Source organism: Homarus americanus, unplaced genomic scaffold (assembly GCF_018991925.1).
Source record: "Homarus americanus isolate GMGI-L3 unplaced genomic scaffold, GMGI_Hamer_2.0 scaffold34921, whole genome shotgun sequence".
Lineage (NCBI taxonomy): Eukaryota > Metazoa > Arthropoda > Malacostraca > Decapoda > Nephropidae > Homarus > Homarus americanus.
Window position 1 is genome coordinate 23611050 of NW_024741901.1, and position 12091 is coordinate 23623140.

Genomic DNA, 12091 nt, shown 5'->3' on the forward strand with positions numbered 1-12091 from the left:
ATATTATTATTATTACTGTACTTATAACTATAATGAACACAGTATTATTATTTACATTAACATTCTTTTATAATCATTAATCTATTAGGTAATACAAGAGAATCATTACTAAAAAAAGGTACGGTTTTGTTAGTCCAAGAGGCAGGGAAGCACTCACCAGCCTTAACCCCATCTCCTTACTCCACACCATCCCACCTTACTCCACACCATCCCTCCTTACTCCACACCATCCCTCCTTACTCCACACCACCCCCCCTTACTCCACAGCATCCTTTCTTACTCCACATCATCCCTCCTTACTCCACACCATCCCTCCTTACTCCACACCATCCCTCCTTACTCCACAGCATCCCTCCTTACTCCACAGCATCCCTCCTTACTCCACTTCATCCCTCCTTACTCCACATCATCCCTCCTTACTCCACACCATCCCTCCTTACTCCACACCATCCCTCCTTACTCCACTTCATCCCTCCTTACTCCACTTCATCCCTCCTTACTCCACACACCATCCCTCCTTACTCCACTTCATCCCTCCTTACTCCACATCATCCCTCCCACTCCACAGCATCCTTCCTTACTCCACTTCATCCCTCCTACTCCACACCCATCCTCCTTACACACATCATCCTTCTTACTCCACACCATACCCACTCCACACCATCCTCCTTACTCCACACCATACCCTTACTCCACTTCATCCCTCCTTACCCACACCATCCTCCTTACTCCACACCATCCCACTCCACTGTCGGCGAGATAAATAGAACTGCCCGAGTAACACCTGTAGACTTACACACACACACACACACACACACACACACACGGGCTGATTATATATTATCAGGAGATGGTGGTCTTTATGTTCCCCTCCTCCTCTTCCCCATCCTCCTCCACTCTCTCCTCCTCTTCCACTCCCTGCTCCTTCACCACTCCCTCCTCCTCCACCACTCCCTCCTCCTCCCCCATTCCCACCTTCTCCATCACTCCCTCCTCCACCACTCCCTACTTCTCCACCACTACCTCTTCTCCACCACCACCACTCACCAGCTGCAGGAAGATGTCCCCTACACAGTTGCTGGCGTCCCTGGACTCGATGCGTTGCTTAAGCTCCTCCAGGAAGCGCTCGTGGTAGGTGTGGATATCCGGCACCTGCAGGAGTAAAAAAAGACCTTGAGACATCAGGAATCATCTTATTTTCCTTCACTCAACACAACACCTAAATTATACCGAGGATTTGTTGTTGACACCTTGCCTATATATGGTGTGTGTTGACTCCCTGAATTATTGTATTTTGTTCATCTCTTGACATACACACACACACACACACACACACACACACACACACACACACACACACATATATACATACATACTCTCTCACTAAATACAGATAACTGAGAAATTAGAAAACAGTGTATATTCTAACTTTATAAAATAATACAAAACTATAAATAATAAACTAAACTAACCTAACATAATTCAGGTGACAGAGGGTCCCATAGTTGTAATCTTAGGTACCCATTTACAGCTGGGTGAACTAGGAGCGTCTGAGAATCGAAACACCGACCCCTGTCACAAGTCGAGTGCTGTAATCTACATAACCCCCCCCCCACACACACACACATATATATTTGAATTTAGTTATATCATGATAATAAACGGCGCCTTATATGAAGTTAAGTTAGCCATATACTGTATATATTAAGCCAACAAGTTTTCTATGATTGATGAAGGGATAACTAAAAAAATGAGGGTTCGTAGTGTGATGCTCGTTGGCCCGGAAAGATAAAGTGAAGACGACGCCGGTATGAGGAACGAGGGAGTCATCCACCGCTTGAAAATCGATCTAATGGTGTGGCGCAGGTTATTCACGGCCGCCCCAAGATGCTGCGGCGTAGTTTATTCACGGTCGCTCACTTATCTGGCCGCACCTTCACACCAAGATGCTGCGGCGTTGGTTATTCACGGCCGCACCTTCACACCAAGATGCTGCGGCGTTGGTTATTCACGGCCGCACCTTCACACCTAGATGCAGCGATGTTGGTTATTCACGGCCGCACCTTCACACCAAGATGCTGCGGCGTTGGTTATTCACGGCCGCACCTTCACACCAAGATGCTGCGGCGTTGGTTATTCACGGCCGCACCTTCACACCAAGATGCTGCGGCGTTGGTTACCTTCTAGACGCCGCACCTTCACACCTAGATGCAGCGATGTTGGTTATTCACGGCCTTTTCACACCAAGATGCTGCGGCGTTCACGGGTTCACCAAGATGCTGCGGCCGCACCTTCACACCAAGATGCTGCGGCGTTGGTTATTCACGGCCGCACCTTCACACCAAGATGCTGCGGCGTTGGTTATTCACGGCCGCACCTTCACACCTAGATGCTGCCGCCCATATAACTTGGAAAGTGGAAAGGCCAAAACAAAACAAAAACAATAGGGCTACAACGACAGTGTTCGACAAAAAAAAAAGGCTGACGAAGAAATGCAACAGCGTTAACAACAATGCAAGACGACAACAACAACACTAATAAGCACAACAACAAGGACAGCGTCAGGTGATCACAGTGTTAGAAGATGAGAAGAAATATGTACGTCATAATTACAGCACGTGAGCAACAACAACAATAACAGCAGGAGCATCAACAAACACAGCAGCGGCAAGGGAAAGAAAAATAACAGCGTGAAGACAATAACAGAGGGAGGACAGAAGCCACACCGTTGCCTCTCAGAAGTGAATGAACGGGATATAAACAAATGACGTCACTACACCTAGCCAAGCCCATTGTCGGGTGTATGTGTGTGTCTGTCTGTCTGTGTAGTGGCCTAATTCCTTCTACCTAGTTAGTCTCTCTCTCTACACATGGATCTCTCACCCGTAATGTGGTACACGCCCGTGGGAGGGGAGGTAAACACACTTCCCCATTGACAGGTTATATATGTGATTCAGGTTTCAGTTTTACACACACACACACACACACACACACACACACACACACACACACACACACACACAAGAAAAGGAAAGAGATACTGAAATTAATGTACCATGATTATCACTATCATCATCATCATCATCATCCTAAAACCATAACAAACACAAGTAAACAAAAGACCACGAGATTCTTTGATGATGTCAGCTCAGCCATCTACCGGATGACGACGACGACGACGCAGCAGGAGGTGGGAGGTAGAGGCCGCCTTCACAGCCTCACCCCCCACCGCCACTAACATGCGCCATCAACACCTCCAACTTACAGCACCAGATTCAGATTCCCTCCCTCTTCCTCTTACCTCATCATCCACTCTCTCACTGCACACTACCTAGGACGCCGCCTAGTGTGTGTGTTTACGCTTTAGTCGGCCACGCGATATCAAAACACCCTCTTCCCTCGATACCGTTTACGAATGGGGGGAATAAAATATATATTCCATTTTTAAAACCTAATCAAGTTTATTGTTGTATTACATCGACATCGTGCAAATAATAATATCCTTAGTAAATTAAAACTAATATATAAATGCCTTCCAAGAATTCGTACTGCGTTAAATGGTGAAGAAACGCCGATGACCACAGATGAGCCCACGATCCCCCTCCCTCTCCTTACCCCCACCGTCTCTATCACATGACGTCATTAACAGTTATAATTACAGAGTCAAGCATCTCGGGTGTGTGTTTGTGGTGTGTTGCCTGCTGAATCTCTTATCTGTTGCCTGAATACACTGGCGCCATCCTGAGTCAATAATTACATGAGGTTGATGAACAAGGATGAGTATCGTTGGATGTTTGATGAATGTTCAGGAATTCCACATATCACAGACACCTTGAACTAGATTCAAAATTTTCATGTTATAACTGTTGATTTAGTTTGGTTAGGTTAGGTTTGATTTGATTAGATATGATTTGATTAGCTTCGGATCAGGACCGGATTAAGCTTAATAGGGGCCTGAGGCACAGATCAACTTGGGGCCCCCTACCCCTATATATATATATATATATATATATATATATATATATATATATATATATATATATATATATATATATATATATATATATATAGCAAGAACAAAATATATCAAAACTTATCAATGATTTCATCATTATTAAGCTTCTGCAAAATAACACATTCAATGTTCATAAGAGACAGAAATTAGACGTTGCTAGTACATCGTTGAACGAAGTTCATGTTTTAAATGCTTCAACTTCGAGAATGTTTGGATTTGGGGGCTACTTAGAGTCGGGGGGCCTGAGGCCAGTGCCTCAAGTGCCTCATGGTTAATCCGGCACTGCTTCGGATTGGTTTGGTTTGGTTAGTTAGGGTTGGTTTAATATTGCTTTGTTACGTAAGGATTGGTTTAGTTTGGATTGGTTTGGTTACGTTAAGTTCCAACTAAGGCCAGGAAATATAAAAAAAACTCCCCAAAAGCGGTACGATAAGTTGAGCTAGAAGGCTGGCAGCGCGTGTCCAGCCTGTGACTACGGACGTACGATAACCTAATTGTTTGTTTTTAATTCTGATGTAACCACAAATTCGCAACAGGATTCTAATTGTTTCTTATTTCAGGACACAATTCTATATTATTTCGTCTATTGTAATTGTTTAAAATGTTATAAAAAATTCCTGGGTATTATTTCATTGGGTGAATTTCTAATACCTTTTCCTTAGGTGTTTCTGGGAATTTCTGCAAAATGTCAATAATTTTTTCCTCCTTGTTTTCTCAGAGCTGTGGGGACTCTCGAGGGTAAACAAACAGCTTCCATCACGACAACACCACGGCTACAGCATCAAGGTAAATGATTTTGTTATGTAATTACTACGAAACATTTTCTTCCTCTAAATCAGGTTCCGGATTCTCAAAAAAATAAATGCTCGTAAGTTAACTTTTCCTCGTTATTGGCGATGGTATGAAGGCATCCAATTGGGTTGCTTTAAATACCACACAAAGTGGATTCTTATTGATTCGTAGGTTTAATTTTCCTCTTAACTGGAGACGTGAGAACACATCTAAGTGGCTTACGTAACACTCAAGCATAAATACAATGTCTTGAATGGCATCAAGACTCACTACAGACTAAACTGGTACAGTACACGGCTGATAACATTAATGAGGGGATTGTACGTAATAGTGTATGTGTGTCACAACTCTACTGCCAGGTGCTGAAAATAGTCTTAAGTTAATTTTGTATCTTATATTGTATAAAGTAAAGGTGCAGTCTCTATTTAAGGTTGAGTCTCAGTGTTATTTACGAGGAAAAATTTAACGAAGGAACTGAGGATACTTTTCACCTAGATTATATTTCGTCGGGAAGTAGCTGCACTGTAGGCAGAGTTTTATACCTGTACACAAAGCCTCGTCGATAAATTGTCAATGTTTTGGCAGTGAGGGGTAAAGGGTTGGGTAGGTGTTGATAATTAACGTGTACGTCATCTGCGGAGGGACACCCGTATGACGCACACCATCCGTGTTTGTAAACATGTCGTGACGTCAGCATGGCATGGTATCAGATCCCCACCCCTCACGTGAGTCCCTATTGACGCCTCAGGTCTCTTCACATTTAATAGTGATTAGTTTATTTGTCAATCAAGTTCACAGGTAGTAGGCAGCTATCAAACAGGGAGGTATTGGGAAGATATTGGAAGCATAATGTGTTGTCTAATGGTAGACCCTGCTGCCGTATGTGACCAAGTTCTAGGTTGATGATCTGACTTTCTGCCTCATTTACACACAATTGCAGGGTTTCAATTGTTTCTCTTACTTTGACAACACAACATACAAAATTATATCGTTCCTCACTATTGATTTATTTTCGGCTTTGTATTTATTTATGGTTATTATTATATTATTATTATTTAATTTTGATTTTTATTATAATTTTTATTTATTTTTATTAATTAAATACAAATATAATCAGACTGCACTCGAGGTAGGTGGCAACACAGCTCAAGTGATATTCTTTTAATTTTTGACCTTGACCTTTGACCTCTAGAACGTTAAGACTGCTATTATTGGGCGTTATCATCATGAATACGGTATATATTTTAAGTTTTAATTTTTGTAGTTCGTAGATTTATGATCTTGAGAGTATTGTTGGAGACAGCCAGACAGACAGACAGATAGACAGACAGATAGATAGATAGATAGACAGACAGACAGACAGACAGACAGACATAAAGATAGACAGACAGACTGATAGATAGACAGACAGACAGAGTACTGACCGCCCTACCAATGTGATCTCGTTAGCGGGAGTAAATAAATACCTCCTCAAACCCAGTGTGATGTTGACAGGCTAATTACCGTCCGTATACCTGGTCATTATACAGGTAAACAGTAGAGTATTAGAGGTTATATACGGGAAGTCTTATATAAGTGGAGAGAACAATGCTAAGATGGCGACGTATAGTTCACACACACACACACACACACACACACACATACACACACACACACACACACACACCGCCAAGGGATAGCATCCCGACGAAGGCCACGTGACAGGTGTCCTCGTGTGCCTCTGTCGGTCAAGACGCCTCTCGCTCTCTGCCAGCTACCAGATAACACCGCCCCCCCCACACACACCTCACCCTCTACATCCCTCCTCCCCTCCCCCGTAAGTGTGTGTGTGTGTGTCCTGACGAAGGCCACACATGAAACAGGTCCTCGTGAGTTCTTCGGCGTGTAAGGTGACGCTCGTGGCCAGACACCAGGTAAACACGCTCCCTGGTAATTGGATAGGAGTCCGTCTTAAACTAAATTAGCCCACTTGTCCCCGGCGAGGAAGCCCCACAGCGACCTTGCCAGCTACGCACTTTGCTCAAAGACACCCGGATCCAGATTGCGTAGTAGGCGGGAGACGAAGAGGAGGGGGGAGGAAAGAAGGGTAGAGGATGGTAGGGTGGAGCGGAGGAGATAGGGGAGGGGGGTGGAGGGTGGACGAAGAAGAGGAGGGGGTAGAGGGTGGAAAGGACGAAGGAAAGAGGGGGGGTTAGGGTGAAGAGGAGGAGGAGGGTTGAGGGTGAAGAGAAGGAGGAAGGAGAGAGTACGGAAGAGAGAGATCAGGAGAATAGAAGGAAGAGAATGAGAAAAGGGGAGAGACTAATATACGAAGGAGGAAGAGGAAGGAAAAAAAGGAGAGGATAAGAGATGAAGAACGAATGACTGTGGATGATAAAAGGAAAGAGAATGAAGGAGGAGAAAGATTATATTGTGAGAAAGAAGGAAGAGGCAAGGAGTACAGAATGAGAAAGAAGATAGAGAATAAAACAAAGAAGATAAGATAGATGAAAAGAAGTGACGCTAAAGAAGGTGTAGGAGGCAGAGGAAGAAGAGGTGATGAAGGGGGGTAGGTAACTTCCTGGAGATGCGCCACTCAACTTGCTAATCAACACCTGGGATTAGGGCTAACACGGCTAAGGTTGACTAACAGATTGGTTGATTGAATGATTGGCTTTTTGATTAGGTAGGTGAGAGAGTGACTAGGTGGCTGGCTGGTTGACTGGCTGGTTGGTTGACTGGCTGGCTGGTTGACTGACTGGCTGGTTGGTTGACTGGCTGGCTGGTGGTCGACGCTACAAACAACCTCACAACCCAACAATGAAGCTCAATCAACACCAACTTACCTGCTAATATACACCTGACACCTGCAAACACGTCTCATGGTCACGGCTGAGATGTGTGTGTGTGTGTGTGTAAGGGTTTTTATCATTGTATCATAGCTTGGATGATCGTCATACTCGATTCCTAGTGACAGCAAAGTAGTAGTAGTAGCAGTGTAAGGGCAATGAGAGTAACCAGACAATTTCTTTTCTTCAAAGACTCGCGTTATCATCGGGGTCCCTCAGTGACCCTTTGTTGTGGTCGGTTACTCTCCGAGGGTTTTGTTGTGGTCGGTTACTCACCTGATAGAAGATGTCGTCCACCAGGCTGGCGTCGATGATAGCGCTGTACTCTGGACTCTTGAGCGTCTGCTGGTACCTCTGGTGGGAGACAAATAATATGTTAGTGTTAAACCAATGTGACCTGAACTAACCTAATCTCGATAGTAAACAAATGGAGAATAGCGAGAGAAAAGGAGAATTAACGAGAGAAAAGGAGAATTAGCGAGAGAAAGTGAGAATTAGCGAGAAAGGGAGAATTGGAAAGGAGAATTAGCTGAAAAGGAGAATTACGGATGATAGCAAGGTTGTCAAGGTCTCGCAGAGTTACGTGGCGTTAGATCAGTCTGTCCTTGAACTATAGGGTAAAAGAAATAAACAAAGAGAGAGTGAGAGAAGGAGGGAGAGTGAGAGGGAGAGAGTGAGAAAGGGAGGGAGAGGAGGAGAGTGAAAGGGAGAAGAGTGAGAGAAAGAGGGAGGGAGAGTGAGAGAAAGGGAGAGGGGAGAGTGAGAGAAAGGGAGGAGAGTGAGGGAGAGTGGAGGGGGAGGGAGAGTGAGAAAGGGGAGGAGAGTGAGAAAGGAGGAGAGTGAGAGAAAGGAGGGAGAGGAGAGAAAGGAGGAAAGTGAGAGAAGGAGGGAGAGGAGAGAAAGGGAGGGAGAGTGAGAGAAAGGGAGAGGGAGGAGTGAGAGAAAGGGAGGAAGAGTGAGAGAAAGAGAGGGAGAGGAGAAAGGGAGGGAGAGTGAGAGAAAGGAAAGTGGGAGATAAGGGGAGAAAGGGAGAAAGAATGAGAAAAAAGAGAGAAAGAGAGAGAGAAAAAAGTAGGACAGAGCATATACAGTATGTATGTAGGCATGTGTGTATGTATGTATGTATGTATGTATGTATGTATGTATGTATGTATGTATGTATGTACAGTATGTATGTATGTATCCTTATCATTATAAAGTTCTTGTACGTCATCTGTCTTCTGCCTCAAGTAGGATCTTATTGTCGTTGATTTTAATTGTTCCACCTCATTTATATCCTTTTTTTCTGGTTCATTTATTTATTCTTTATGTATATTTCCTTCCTTTTGTATCTTGTTATTTTCTTCTATCTCTTTGTATTTCCTATTTCGTAATCTTCCTTGCCTCTACAGTCCACGGAACATTAAAAAAGACCATTCAAGTAACAAAAAAGACCACCCAAGGAACAGAAAAAGACCATCCAAGGAACAGAAAAAAGACCTTCCAAGGAACATTAAGACCATCTAAGTAACAATAAAAAATACCATTCAAGGAACATTAAAAAGACCATCCAAGTAATAAAAACATCAGGAACAATAAAAAGACCATCTAAGGAGCATTAAAAAGACCAACCAAAGAACATTTAAAATACCATCAAAGTAACAATAAAAACATTCAGGAACAATAAAAAATACCATCCTAGGAACATTAAAAAAGACCATCCAAGGAATATTTTATCTTGTTCGTAACCTCAGAATTGTATTTTCAGGTCGTTTTGGCCATCTACGGGAGCGGCGCTAAATATACAGGAGCCAGGTACTGTAAGGAGGGAGGAGGGAAGGTGTGGTGAAGGAGGGGAGGAAGGGAAAGGGGTGGTGAAGGTGTGGAGGGAGGGGGGTGTGAAGAGGGAGGAGAAGGTGTGTGGGATGGAAGGTGTGGAGGAAGGAAGGGGAGGGAGGGAGATGTTGTGTGGGAGGGAGGAGGGAAGGTGTGGAGGAAGGAAGGGGAGGGGTAGTGGTGAAGGTGTGGAAGTAGGGAGGGAGGGAATGAGGGAAGTGAGGGAGGGAGTGGGTCGTGTGTGAGGAGGGTCAACAGGCGAAAAACCTTCCCACTGCTGAACAAATGATGAGGCCCTGTTGACAGTTCTGGTGACTCACTGTTGCTCTTGGGTGCTCTGCCAACCTCTCTCTCTCTCTCTCTCTCTCTCTCTTTCTCAGGGCATGTGGCTAGAATAAAATGTTCGGGAAGGTCACTACTACCACCACTACTACTGTCTACTACTACCAGCCCAAACTACCACCATTATCACCATCCTACACCACCACCATCACCCCTATCACACTACCTACACCACTACCACCATCATCACTGTATCACCATCACAACCCCACAACCATCACCCACTACCATCATCACCACCCATCACCCATACGTGTCCACTCCTCACAGCATCGCCCCCTCACCACCATCCCGTGTTTACACTCTGCTCTGGGGTGCCACAAGGCTGAGGAGACGAGGAGGCTTTGATAAGTGACCTTGCCTGGCGGGCGGTGGATGACCTCGCCTAATTAACTATGCATACACGGTGCAGGTAAGCAAGGTGGACAGGTACCCGCTTCTGACTATTTAATAATCAGACCATCGTGGGGTGAAGACAGTCGCCCCAGGGTCTCTCTATTCTTGGGGCCGTTTTTAAGAGATGTTTCCCAGTCTTGTCAAGGTATATCTAAAGTGTCTAAAATATTCCGTCTTTCTGAATAATAAAATGAGTGGTGGTAAATTATCTTTTGTTGACTTTACTAAATGAGTTGTAACCGCTCAGTTTATTTCAGATTTATGTAAAATATGTAAAAATCTCCCGTATTTACAGATTGAAATATGTAAGGTAGTAATCTGTCTTTCCAGTTCACAAACACAGGGAAACGAATAAATTACGAAACTCAGATTCCACAAAGATTTGTTTAAACTTACGAGATGAACAGGAGAAATGTGGGAAAGTTTCAACGTGAAATAAAGAAAATGTGTCACAGTAACATCATACAATAAGGAAAACGCGTGCTAGACGTCGGGGTAACTCAAGAAAAGCACCAGAGTTAGTGAGGGACGTTGGCTCCAGTTCAGAACACACCTACCCCAACCTAACCTAACCTAAGACTAACTTTAAATGGGTTTTAGGATTTATGGAAATTGAGTTCGTGGGATTTTGTCAAGTGTAAAAATTGTATGTTGGGATTTTATAAGAAACTGGGATTTTGTCGGTACACCACAGGGACCATCGCCACCACTATCACCATCATTCTCACCACCACTATCACCACCATCATTAACACAACCACCATATCACCACCACTATCACTAACACCACCACCACTATCACCATCACTCTCACCACCACCACCACTATCACCACCACTATCACTAACACCACCACCACTATCACCATCACTCTCACCACCACCACCACTATCACCATCACCACCACACCACCACCACCATCACCACCACCATCACCAACACCACCACCACCATCACCATCACCCCCACCACCACCACCACCACCACCACCACCACCATCACCACCACCATCACCAACACCACCACCACCATCACCACCTCACCACCACCACCACCATCACCACCACCATCACCAACACCACCACCACCACCACCACCACACCACCACCACCACCACCACCTCACCACCACCACCACCATCACTAACACCACCACCACCATCACCATCACCTCACCACCACCACCACCATCACCTCACCACCATCACTAACACCACCACCACCATCACCACCACCATCACTAACACCACCACCACCATCACCATCACCTCACCACCACCACCACCACCACCACCACCACTATCACCACCACCATCACTAACACCACCACCACTATCACCATCACTCTCACCACCACCACCACTATCACTACCACTAATATCACTGCCACCACTATCACCACCATCATTAACACAACCACCATATCACCACCACTATCACTAACACCACCACCACTATCACCATCACTCTCACCACCACCACCACTATCACCACCACTATCACTAACACCACCACCACTATCACCATCACTCTCACCACCACCACCACTATCACCATCACCACCATCTGTCTCCAGAAAGTGAAATGTGACGTTCAGCCTCCCAAGACCTTTGTGTGATGCTAGTGTGTGTCTCTCTCTTCAATCCTTCCCTACCTTTCTCCTTTTCCACTTACTCCTCTCTCCTCTTCTCCTTCCTCTCTCTCCTCTTACTCCTCTCTCTCTCTCTCTCCCTCCTCTTCTCTAACTCCTCCCTCTTCTCCTCCTTCTCTTACTCCTCCCTCCATCTCCTCTTATTCCTCCCCCTCCTCCTCCTCCTCTCCCTCTCTCAGCCTGTCCCAAGTGGCCAAAGTCAAGACCTAGTGAGTCGTAAAGGACACGTTCCAGACATGTGTGCGGTGCTTCC

General features: G+C 44.9%; 1 protein-coding gene across 2 annotated transcripts in view; it reads right to left on the reverse strand.

Annotated features, from left to right (window-relative positions):
* The window catches only part of LOC121876387 (rho guanine nucleotide exchange factor 17-like), a 93366-nt gene that overhangs the window by 16084 nt on the left and 65191 nt on the right, over nt 1-12091 (reverse strand). For both annotated transcript variants that reach the window (XM_042381461.1, XM_042381460.1), the window contains exons 3-4: nt 7912-7989; nt 1048-1152 (exon numbers count right to left, since the gene is read on the reverse strand). In XM_042381461.1, coding sequence (XP_042237395.1) covers nt 1048-1152; nt 7912-7989 — 183 coding nt within the window. The remainder of the gene's footprint in view (nt 1-1047; nt 1153-7911; nt 7990-12091) is intronic.